Genomic DNA, 11,949 nt, shown 5'->3' on the forward strand with positions numbered 1-11,949 from the left:
ATAAACATTGCCAAAGAAGAAAAGGTAATCAACAATTAGTTTGTAAATCTATATGCAATAAATTGGAGAATTTAGAAGAAATGGATGGATGGATTCCTAGATACATATGAATTGCCAAACTAAACCAAGAAGATTTAAAAACACTGAATGATCTAATGATAGACTATTAAATTAAATCAGTAAGAGAAAACTTGTCAACCAATAAAAAAAAAAATGCAGGTCTGAATTGATTCACTGCTGATTCTACAAAAACTTCAGGGAAAATCAGACACCAATACTCGTCAAGTTCTTTAATGAAATTGAAAAGAGTCATTCCATGAAGCTACCATTATCCTGATTGCAAAATCAGACAAGGATCCAACCACAAAAGAGAACTATAGAGCAATTTCTTTAATGAATACAGATGCAGAAATCTGCAATGAGACACTGGCAAAGAGAATGCGTCATCAAAAAAGATCTACACTATGATTAAGTAGGGCCCTATCTCAGGGATTAGAGAATGAGCTAATAGAATACCTATCTCTGGCAAGACTAAACAAAAAAGGGGGATATAAATGAGGGACCATTTTGTATCTATATATACAAAATAGTTAGGATAGATATACAGCTACTTTCTCTTAATTCAATGAGAGGAAAGATTTGTACTAAGAGTGTTTGGACAGGATATCATGTCTGCATCTTGTACTATGAATAATTACTATGAAGACAACAATATGCAATGTATTAATTATTGTAATGGTCCTACTAACCTGTTTTGAAACTGTCTCATTGCTATTTGTTTCTCGATAAAATTAATAAAAAATTTAGAAATCCACAAATATATCACAGAAATAGAAACAAGGAAATAGATCACATGGTCATCTTTTTTTTATGTATTTAGTACGGGTCTATAGGGTCTCACTACACAGATTGGACTCCTAGTGATCCTTCTGTTTTCAGCCTCCCAAGTGCTGGGATTACAGCTGTGCACCACCATGCCCAGTCTCCATCAATATCTCAGCCTGCCCTGGTGGCCAGTCCAGCAAAGCACTCTGGGAATCGAACCTGGTCCCTGCGTCTGCCTAAGCCGGTGCTTTAATACACTGAGCTATCTGGTTGGCTTTGATCATCTTGATAGATGTGGAAAAAGCCTTTGAAAAAAAAATCCAAAATACTTTCATGATAAAAACAGTAAAGAAAATAGGTATAGAAGTATTTTACGTTAATCTGATAAAAAACCACTTGTGACAAACTTGTTGCCGATACAGTATTAGTGGGCAATAACTGAAAAATTTCTCTCTAAAATCAGAAACAAGGCAGGGATGTCCACACCTACTATACTGGTTGATACATTGTGACAACTTGAGATGTTTAGAAGTTTAATTAAATGACTCAGCAGAGAGTCAGGCTTCTTACTTTATAAATATCCTCATCCTGTGCAAGGAAAGGGCGTGGACATTGTGTGAGTCCTATACCCCCAGCCCCAGGGGAGTTTATTTATATTATAAGGAGGGGAGAGGGGCTGGCTAGAAGCTGCAGCTGCTGCCCTTCCCTTTGCTCTTTGCTGTTTTCTGCTGTCCTGAACTGCTGCCCTCTGCCATGTGCCACTCTGCCTGGGAGCCAGCCAAGTATAGACTGAAACCTCCACAAGCTGTGAGCTAAACAAACCTTTCCTTCCTTCAATTTGGGTGCTGGAGATTTTGTCCCAGCAATGAGTGAAAAGTAACTGGGACACCTACTCAACATAGTGCATGAATCATTAGCAAAACCAATTAGGAAGAAAGAGAAACAGAAGGGGAACATATAGGAAAGGAAGATGGGAAATTACTATTGCTTGAAGATGTCAGAATCTTCTGCAAAGAAGACCCAGAAATTTTACCAAAAGACTCCTACAATTAATAACCAAAGTCAGCAATGTAGCAACACACAAAAACAACAGTAACAACAACAAAAAATCAGTAGTGTACCTGTGCACCAGTAAGGAAAACACTAAGAAAGAATTTAGGAAAGAATCTCATTCACAATAACATCAAGAAAAATTAAATACTTGGAATTAATTTCAGTGGAAACTATAATGATCTGAAAAAGGAAATTGAAGAGGACATCAAAAAATGGAAAGACACCTTCTGTGTCTGGAGAGGCAGAACCAATATAGTTAAAATGGCCATATTTCTAAAATTGATATACACATGTACCACAATTTCAATTAAAATACAACAGCTTTCTTTACAGAATTGGAGAAAACCATACCAAAATTCACCTGAAACCAGAAGAACCCAGAATAGCAAAGCAATCCTGGATGACAAAGGTAAAACAGAGGGCCTAGATCCCCAGACTTAAAGTTATATTACAAAGCTAGTGTTAGGTGAAGATAGGCCACCTATATAATGCATGCGCAGGCGTAGGAGCGCCTCTTTTCCTTCGGCGCGCCTTCGAAGACCTTTGGTGTCGCCATGGGACGTCGTCCCGCCCGGTGTTACCGGTACTGTAAGAACAAGCCGTACCCAAAGTCCCGCTTCTGCCGAGGCGTCCCTGATGCCAAGATCCGCGTCTTTGACCTGGGGCGGAAGAGAGCAAAAGTGGATGAGTTCCCGCTCTGCGGCCACATGGTGTCTAATGAGTATGAGCAACTCTCCTCGGAAGCCCTGGAAGCTGCCCGGATTTGTGCCAACAAGTACATGGTAAAAAGCTGTGGCAAAGACGGCTTCCATATCCGGGTGCGGCTCCACCCTTTCCATGTCATCCGCATCAACAAGATGTTGTCCTGTGCTGGGGCTGACAGGCTCCAGACTGGCATGCGGGGTGCCTTTGGGAAGCCCCAGGGCACGGTGGCAAGGGTCCACATTGGCCAGGTCATCATGTCTATCTGTACCAAGCTGCAGAACAAGGAGCATGTGATCGAGGCCCTACGCAGGGCCAAGTTTAAGTTCCCTGGCCGCCAGAAGATCCACATCTCCAAAAAGTGGGGCTTCACCAAGTTCAGTGCGGATGAATTTGAAGACATGGTGGCCGAGAAGCGCCTCATCCCTGATGGCTGCGGGGTGAAATACATCCCAGTCGCGGTCCCCTAGACAAGTGGTGGGCCCTGCACTCCTGAAGGCTTCCACTGTGCCATCCCCACCAAGTTCATGAATAAATGTTCTCTCTTCCCCAAAAAAAACCAAAAAAACAAAACAAAACAAAACAAAACAAAACAAAACAAAAAAAACAAAACAAAAAAAAAGCTAGTGTTAAAAACAGCATGCTACAAGCCCCAAATCAGACATGAGGAACAGAATAGAGGACACATGTACAACCCTAACCATATTCAAATCTTTAATCTAACTGCCCTAAACACATCTAACTTTTTAAACATTGAAACAGGGGCCAAAAAATATGATGTCTTAATTACCTTCTTCATTACTGATGCACAACACCAAACACCCACAGATTGTAGGAGTTTATTATGTCTCATAGTTTTCAGCATTTTCAATCCATAACTGCCTGGCTTCAATGGCAGGTCAACAGGACAGAGGGGCATGGTAGGGCTAACCTGGTGGCAGGAAGCACAGAGATGGATCAAAGGAGGAGGAAAGGAGATGCACCCTTCCCGACCACACCCCCAGTGATCCACTTCCTCCAATCAGGCTTTGCCTTCCCAATCATCTTTAAATATAAGCTCACCAGTAACTAATCCACCAATAAGTATCACACTTCCATGATCAAATCATCTCTCAATCGCCCCCCACTGTAAGCACATGAAGCTTTGGGGAGACATCCAGATATAAACCACAATATTTTGTCCCAGACCCCTAAAATACTCATGCATATTCCTTTGCAAAAAATGCATTTGGTTCATCTCTAAGAGTTGCCAAAGTTCTAACAGTTTTAGCATTGCCAAAAAGTGCAAATCCAGGGTCTTCTCTGAGATTGAAGGCAAACTCTTAGTTGCAAGCCCCAGCAAAATGGAAAAATTGAACGGTACCAACATACAAGATACAGAGTAAACGTTCTCATTCCAAAAGGTGGGCAGTAAGAAATGAGACCAAAACAACACCAAAATCAAGCAGGATAGACATTAAATCCCACAGTTCCATGTCTAGTAGCAATAGTAATCTGTGGCAAGATATGAACTCCAGAAGAACTGAGCTGCCTTGCTCGGTGACTTTAGCTTTCATGGCTTTTCTTTTGCACCAGCCCAGCTAACTCCTTGCAGTTTCCTCAGATGATCCCTGTTCCTCGCTTTCCCAACATCCTGGGGCCTCCACTGCACTTTCAGCTTCATCCTCATGACTTTGCCCACTGCCCACACACCGGTCTTCATGTCTTCCTCTGAAATCTTAGCGGAAGCTTCTATACCTGACCACTTAACTCTTGCATTATGCATGTGCCTAAAGCCAGCACCATGTGGATGATACTTCAAGGTTTCTTGCCAGCTGGAGAACAGTACCCTGGGATTTGCTCCTCTCAAAGCAAAATCTTTCACTTTTTCAATTTTTGGCCATCAAAGGTGAGGTCTGACTGGTTTTTGTGATATCTTCAGGCCGTTTTTACAGGCCCCAACTTCATAGGAGCTTCCTTCCTGGTGAAACTCAAAAGTTTTAAACTTATTTGGTTGTTTGTTCTTGATTCTCAAAGTAGAGCTGAGTAGAAGCCCCAAACAATAGCCATGCTGTAGCTTCAACTTTCAACTGTCTTGGAATTTCTTCTGCTGGATTAATGAATCCACTGCCATTAATCTCAATCTTCTGCAATGCCTCAAGATAGGAGCAACATCTAGATACTTTATTTTCCACAGAATAACACACATGGCATGGAGCCCAACTGCAAATGCAGACATTGTTCTCATTGTCTCCTGAGCTCATTCACTGCCAGATACATTTTCACCAGTATTCTGGTCTACTGAGCTCCAACTGGAATCTCCAGTCAAGACCACAGACTGGTCTTCAGGTTCTTCTCCGAAATCTTACTGGAAGCTTTTTTCCTGACCGTGTAACTCTTACATTCTGCAGTGCTGCTAGGCTTGCAGCATCCTAGGACGTTTCTCCAGTCTCCATCTACAAACTTTTCCAAAATTCCCCTGCAAGCCAGTTCCAAAGACTTCAGAACCACATGGTCAGGGATGTTGTAGCAACAACCCCACTGCTCTTGTACCAAAATTTGTATTAATAAGAGGAACAGATTTAATTATCTTTCTATCGTCTATCTATCTACAATGTAGACTTACTAAGGCCACCTACAGTCAGGTGGGTAAGAAGGCATAAAGGTCATTTGCATGCTGGGGATCCAAATAATTCAGTGAAAAGCTGAAGATCTGAAACTCATAGTAGAGTCCTGTGCAAGTTTGCAACTTGAAGCCAAAGGATCTGCTGAAAGGCTAGAGAGTCTCCATGGGAAGCCTAGAAATATATGTCCCAAAGTAGAATCAAGACTTCCTTTTCCATTTCCTTTCTATTGCATCCAGGCTACGGGGTGGTTATTGGACACCACTGTCACCCAGGGGTCTTCCCTCTTCAGTAGGCTCATCATCTGGACCCACCCAGAACTGTGCTCAGCTAGTCAGATGGGTATTTCATATCCAAATTGGCATTTAACTCTCAAGTTGGAGGGGAGATAGTCCCTTTAATACATTGTGGTGGGAAAACTGGTTATCCACCTCGGGAAGACTGAATCTAGACACATACCTCTCGCCATGTACTAACCTAAAATCAAAAGGAATTAAAACATTAAATAGTAAAAAAGAAAAATGTAGCTTGCTGCAAGATAAAATAGGTAAAACTCTAGAAGGCATAGGTGTAGGCAAGGACTTTTTGAAGAGAACACAAGTTGCATGAGAAAACGTACTACGAATCAACAAATAGGATTATATCAAGTTGAAAAGCTTCTTCACAGGAAAAAGAAACAACCAACAAAAAGAAAACACAACCTATAGAATTGGAAAAAATATTTTGAGCTGTTCCTCTGATAGAGGAATATATAAAGAACTCAAAATGAATTAAACCCCTCAAAATAGAATGCTCAATAAAAATAGGTAAATGAATTGTTACTTCACGAAAGAAGAACAAATGGCCAAGAAAGGATGAACAGGAAGAAATGTTCAACATCACTCACTGGCCATTAAAGAAATGCAAATTAAAATGAACAACAGTGAGATTCCATTTTACCCCAGAAACAATGGGCATCATCAAGAAATCAAATATTAACAAGTGCTGGTAAGGCTGCAGGGAAAAAGGATTGCTTCTGTGTTGTTGGTGAGGATGTACTAGTATAGCCACTATGGGAAGCAGAATGAAGAGTCTTCCAAAAACTAAAACTACAAATTCCACTGGACCCAGCTAGTCCCCTTCTAGAAGTATTCCCAAAAGATTTAAAAATATCATATTACAGTGATAATCCATATCCATACTCCTAGCAGCAAATTCATAATAGCTAAATCTTAGAAGCAGCCTCTATATCCATCAACAGATGAATGGATAGAGATAATGTGGTATTTACACACACTAGAACGGCAAAAGGATACTTTTCCATGAAGAAAGATAAATTTGAGTCACTTATGGGAAAATGAATGCATTGTGAGACCCTAACATAATGTGAAGTACCTTAGACACACACACAGGCTTAGAATCACATAGCACCTCCTATGTGAGAAACCCAAGCCGTAAATAAAGAGCAGAATAAAAAGTAGATGCTGGAAAGGAGGAAAGGAGATTTTTCTCAGATGCAAAGGGGATCTAGAGGTGTGGGAGGGGGAAGTCAGGAGGGGACAAGGGAAGAAAAAAGGAATTAAGATTGTGAGACCAGGAATATAAGCAATCATATAAGCGTCTGCCCGGCAAGTGCAAGGTCCTGAGTTTGATTCCCAGTACCAAATAAATGAACGAATGAATAAATTAATTAATTAATTTAGAACTGTTGTGCAAAGATGTATGGTGTGCAGGCACCACTACCACACAAGGAAGGAATGGAAACATGGCAGATATGTACTAATGAAGAATTTTAAAATACAGAAGGATTTTTTTTCGGGGGGGGGGCGCTGGTTCAGGATGCCTTAAGGGCAGGTCTGGTAAGGCATGAAGATCTGGGGATTGAACCACGATATCCTGAGCTTAACTGAATTTGCTTAATTAAGCAGGCACGTAAATAACTGAGCTAATGGGCAGGCCCCCACAAAAAATTTAAAATACAGCAAATACTATAGAACATTAATTGTAGAATTCAGGCAGTAAGTAAATGATTCTTTCTTTCTTTCTTTCTTTCTTTCTTTCTTTTTTTTTTTTTTTGACAGAACTGGGGATTGAACTCAGGCCCTTGAGCTTGTCAGGCAAGTGCTTATTCTACTGAGCTATCTCCATGGCCCCACTAAATGATTCTTTAATATAAAATTCCATTGAAAATAGCTAGAAAATAAGTATTAAAGTATATAGACATATAGATCAATAATTGAGAGTCTAGCAACAAACCCTTGTATTTATGGTCAATTGATTTCTGATGTGACTGGCAAGCTAGTTTTACCAACAAAGAGTATACTTTTCAGTAAATTGTGCTAGTATAACTGGATATCCATACCCAAAAGAATGATGTTGGATTTCTACCTTTTTTATGTATTTAGGACAGGATCTACAGGGTCTCACTATGTAGATCAGACTCATAGTGATCCTCCTGTTTTCAGCCTGCCAAGTGTTGGGATTACAGGCACCCACCACAACACCCAGTCTCAATCGCCATCTCAGCATGCCCTGTGGGCAGGGCTCTACCTTTTTCATATAAAAATTAAACCAAAACTACATCACAGACCTAAAGTGAAGGGGTAAAAATCTGAAACTCTCATAAGAGAAGTTATCAGTGGTCTTTTTGATCTTGGATTGGACAATTTTTAAAGATAGGAAATCAAAAAATACAAATATCAAAATGAAAACCTATGCTACTTAACAAGAAATGATAAGTCAACCAGACAAATAGGAGAACATATTTCCAAATCATATTTCCAATAAGGAATTTTTCACTAGAATAGCTAAATATCTTACAACTCAACGATAGAAGGATAGCTCAATTAGCTAGGAAAATAATATAAAAGATACTTACAATACTTTTTAAAGAAGGTGAATGTATACTATATATTCTATTATTAATATATATATATATATATATTATTATTATTATTATCAGGGATCAAACTCAGGATCTTGTGCTTGCCAGACAGGCACTTAAGCTACTGAGCTATCTCCCTGGCCCCCTTCAAAGAAGGGGTATTAATGACCAACAAATACATGAGGAGACAAACTTCACTAGCCAGTAGGGAAATACTAGCATCAGTACTGCCTTTTTGTCTTCTTCTAGCCTACCCTCCATATGTCATCATCCTCCAAAAGTACTCAGGAATCTGAAGTTTGCTTCTAAGAGCTCCACTCTCATCCGCTCAGATGTGGATGCTATCTCATGGAGGTGCCCCCAGCAGTTAAAAATAACATGGGCCAAAGGGGTCACAAGATGGGAGCTTAAATCATGAGTCTTTCGTTTCATTGAGCTTTTAGCAAGTCAGCTTGCTTTTCTGAGTCTAAATATTCTTTTCAGAGCACAGAAATGACCTGGCCTCTATACACCTCCCGGGCTCCGATCAAGCAACACTATTGTAGAGTAAATGTTCACTAACCTGCAAGCACCACACAAATACCAGTCTTCATGACTAAGTGCAGGCTGTAGAGATAGTGTGGGAAGACATGACCAACTCAGGTGAACATGGTCACAAAACCCCCAGGAAGAATTCTTGCATCTCAAGTCTTACTATAATTGGTGCCTGCGGTCACCTGGGGACAATAGTGATATTATTTTACAGTACCCAGGAGACTGCTGTTATTAAGCATTTATTTAGATTATCTTCTATTTAGGGGTTTTTGCTTACTCATTTGTTTTTTTGCTTTTGTTTATTTTGGTGCTTAAAGTCACTGTTTACTAAAGCAAGATATTGTTGAGATCTGTTCAAACATCATTACTTGTGGCTTAAAGCTTCACCCAACAAAATGATCCCCGTCTTCTTAAAGTACACAGAGCACAGCACATATTTTAACGTCAACATACTTGGACTTACACTCCAGTTCTACCACTCCCTGTCTGACCTTCAGCAAATCAGACCAACATCTCTGAGCCTCAGTTTCTTCTTGTATAAAAGATAGATTTCCAAGTTTATTGGGGTTTTTGTGAGAATAAAAACAGACAATGCCTATGACAGATGTAGTGGTGCATGCTTGTAATCCCAGCACTCAGGAGGCTGAGGCAGGAGGATCGCTGCAAGTTCAAGGCCAGCCTGGGCTACATAGTGAGTAGAGGCCAGCTTGAACTACACTGAGAGATCCTTGCTCAAAAAATCCCATGGGGCTGGTGAGATGGTTCAGTGGCCTAAAGCACCTACTTAGAACAAGCTCAGCAAAGCACAGGGACCGCGGTTCAATCCCCCAGCACCACATGCCGGCCAGCCTCGCCCCCTGGTGGGCTGAGCTGGCCACACACACACACACACACACACACACACATAAATAAAATTTTTTAAAAATCCCTACACAGCAACAACAACAACAACAACAACAACAACAACAACAGACAATACTAAGCATAGGATCCAGTGTATAGCAAGAAGTTAAAAAATGTAGCTACTAATACTGTGCCTAGACAATGTGTCAACAAGGCTAGATTCTCCATAGGAGGAGGTAGCTTTGGGACAACTGGAGAGAGTGGGGTGACAGTCACCAGTTGCCTACTCTGCATGAAGGACTTCCCTGTTCTCTGCTCATTCTCACCACTCTGAGTTCAGGATCTTTCTTTTCTTTTCTTTTCTTTTCTTTTCTTTTCTTTTCTTTTCTTTTCTTTTCTTTTCTTTTTTCTTGTCTTTTCTTTTCTTTTCTTTTCTTTCCTTTTTTTCATTCTTCTTTCTTCCATCTTTATTTTTCTGTTTTATTTTTGTGGTATTTAGGACTGAACCCCAAAGCTTTCTCACTGAAATATATCCAAGCCGTTTTTTACTTTTTGCTTTAAGACGGGGTCTCATAAGTAACTAAGCTGCCCAGGTTGAACTTGGGCTTGAACTTGGGATCCTCTTGCCTTAGCCTCCCGGAGTGTTGGCAATGTGGACATGCACTACCAGGAATGGTTTAAAATGCCAGCATAAATTCATGTTCCCCTGTGACAAAACAGGCTCAGACGGATTAAATCATTTTTGGAGAGTGTACAGGTTATTAACTGTGCATCTGAATTCAGGCTTGACTGATTTTCAACTCTGGGGTCTTTATTTTATTTTATGTGACCCCATCTTGTGGATCATGATGGTCTTTCCATGCAAATAGGATTCATATAGTGAGAATTCTTTTAGGCTTGGCTTCTTTTGATGATGATTATTTTAGTGAGATTTATGCACATTTTTATGTGTGATTCTAGACGGTCCATTCCCCTTGTACAGTAGTCCATTGTGTGACTATATTACAATCCATTTATCAAATCAACTATTCACAGCATCTGAGTTTGCTCCAATTTATAGTTATTAAAAGTAGTGTAACCAGGAAGATGGATCTTTCATGAATTATCTACATGCTTCTGTTAGGCCTCTACTTAGGAGTAGAGTGGCCTGATCGTAGAAAATGTACAAGTTCAGCTTTGGTAGATCCTGCCAGATGGTTTCCAAAGTGGTTTTTGAGAGACTCATGCCAAGAATTGCTCTATCACCTCTCAGCCCCCAAGACCATCATGCCAAACGAAGTAACAGGCTCCTGGGGAAAGACAGGAGAGGAGCGGCCTTACCAGGTGAGTGTGAGGCAGGGGACCTCGCAGCATCAACACAGTCAGTCGGGGCAAGCACTTAGGGAAATGCTGGAAGAGCACAGGCTCTTCTTCAGATAAACTACTCAAGACTATACAACCCAGGCCCAGCATGTGAGTGGGACTGCCCAGGACCCTCTGGAACCTCATTTGACGCAGGTCCAGAGTGTAAGTGGGACCACACAGGGACTGCTGGATCCCCATTTGAGCCAGTGCCCAAGACCAGTGTGTGAGTAGAACTTCATGTATCAGACAGGCCTGGTGTAGAACCCTTGGTAGAACTCCCTGTAGAGAGGCTAGAGGCAAGACCTACCCAGCTGATCGAGGAGCAGAACATCTTTCAAGAGTGGCACAGTGGGTTCACCTCCAAGGGCTGCAGCAGAAAGAAGTGGAGCACAGCAGCCAGACCCAAGCCACGCCCACCTGGATGAGTTTGAACTTGGTAGATTCAGAACTGGTGCTAAGGTAATAACCATACCAAAGCTCTACACCAAAGGTCAGAAGACAGTGCTATACAAACTGACAAAGAGAAGAAGCAAGATGCATTCTCAGGCCCCAAGCTTACCCAGAACAAATGCAGGAGGCAATAGCATAAGAAATTGGAAATCACACATCTCACATCTGCAATCTCTGAAATAACAGCATCTGAAGTAAAGAAATAACTGCAGAAAGTTATAAAGGAAATCAGAACAGAAATAATTTCTGAAGTAAAAAAAGAAATGATAACTATAATGAAAGAAGTACTAAGTGCTTCTAAAGAAGACACTGATTAAAAAAAAATAGAAGAGAATAGAAAAATGATGGAATCCTTGAATGAACAATATAAGAAAGAAATAGTGTATGAAGCAGATTCAAAGTGCCATACAGGAAATTAAAAACTCAATCACAAGTTAGCAAAACCATTTAAATGAAAGTGAAAATAGATTTTCAGACCTTAAAGATACCATTGGAGCTAGTGAAAAGGTAAGAAAAGATCTCTTAAAAACAAAAGCCAATATTTTGGTCCTAGCCTTCCAAGGTCAATTAAGACTCAGGACATATGAGAACTTGTACTGTAACATCATGTAACTCAGTAGTGTCCCAAATTTTCTGATCAAGGGTATACAGGTGAATGTCCATGGGGCCACAGAGGAAAGTGATTGATAATGTAGAGTGTGCCTAAGGAGAGTCACATAGAGAGAAAACATT

General features: G+C 40.6%; 1 protein-coding gene across 1 annotated transcript; it reads left to right on the forward strand.

Moving 5' to 3' along the window:
• Positions 1 to 2,377: 2,377 nt before the first annotated feature.
• LOC101587112 (60S ribosomal protein L10-like) lies at positions 2,378 to 3,050 on the forward strand. The gene has a single exon (XM_023701755.1). The coding sequence runs from the start codon at positions 2,433 to 2,435 to the stop codon at positions 3,048 to 3,050; it is 618 nt and encodes a 205-aa protein (XP_023557523.1). The 5' UTR covers positions 2,378 to 2,432.
• The last annotated feature ends 8,899 nt before the right edge of the window (positions 3,051 to 11,949 follow it).

Source organism: Octodon degus, unplaced genomic scaffold (genome assembly GCF_000260255.1).
Source record: "Octodon degus isolate 3935 unplaced genomic scaffold, OctDeg1.0 scaffold00140, whole genome shotgun sequence".
Classification (NCBI taxonomy): Eukaryota; Metazoa; Chordata; class Mammalia; order Rodentia; family Octodontidae; genus Octodon; species Octodon degus.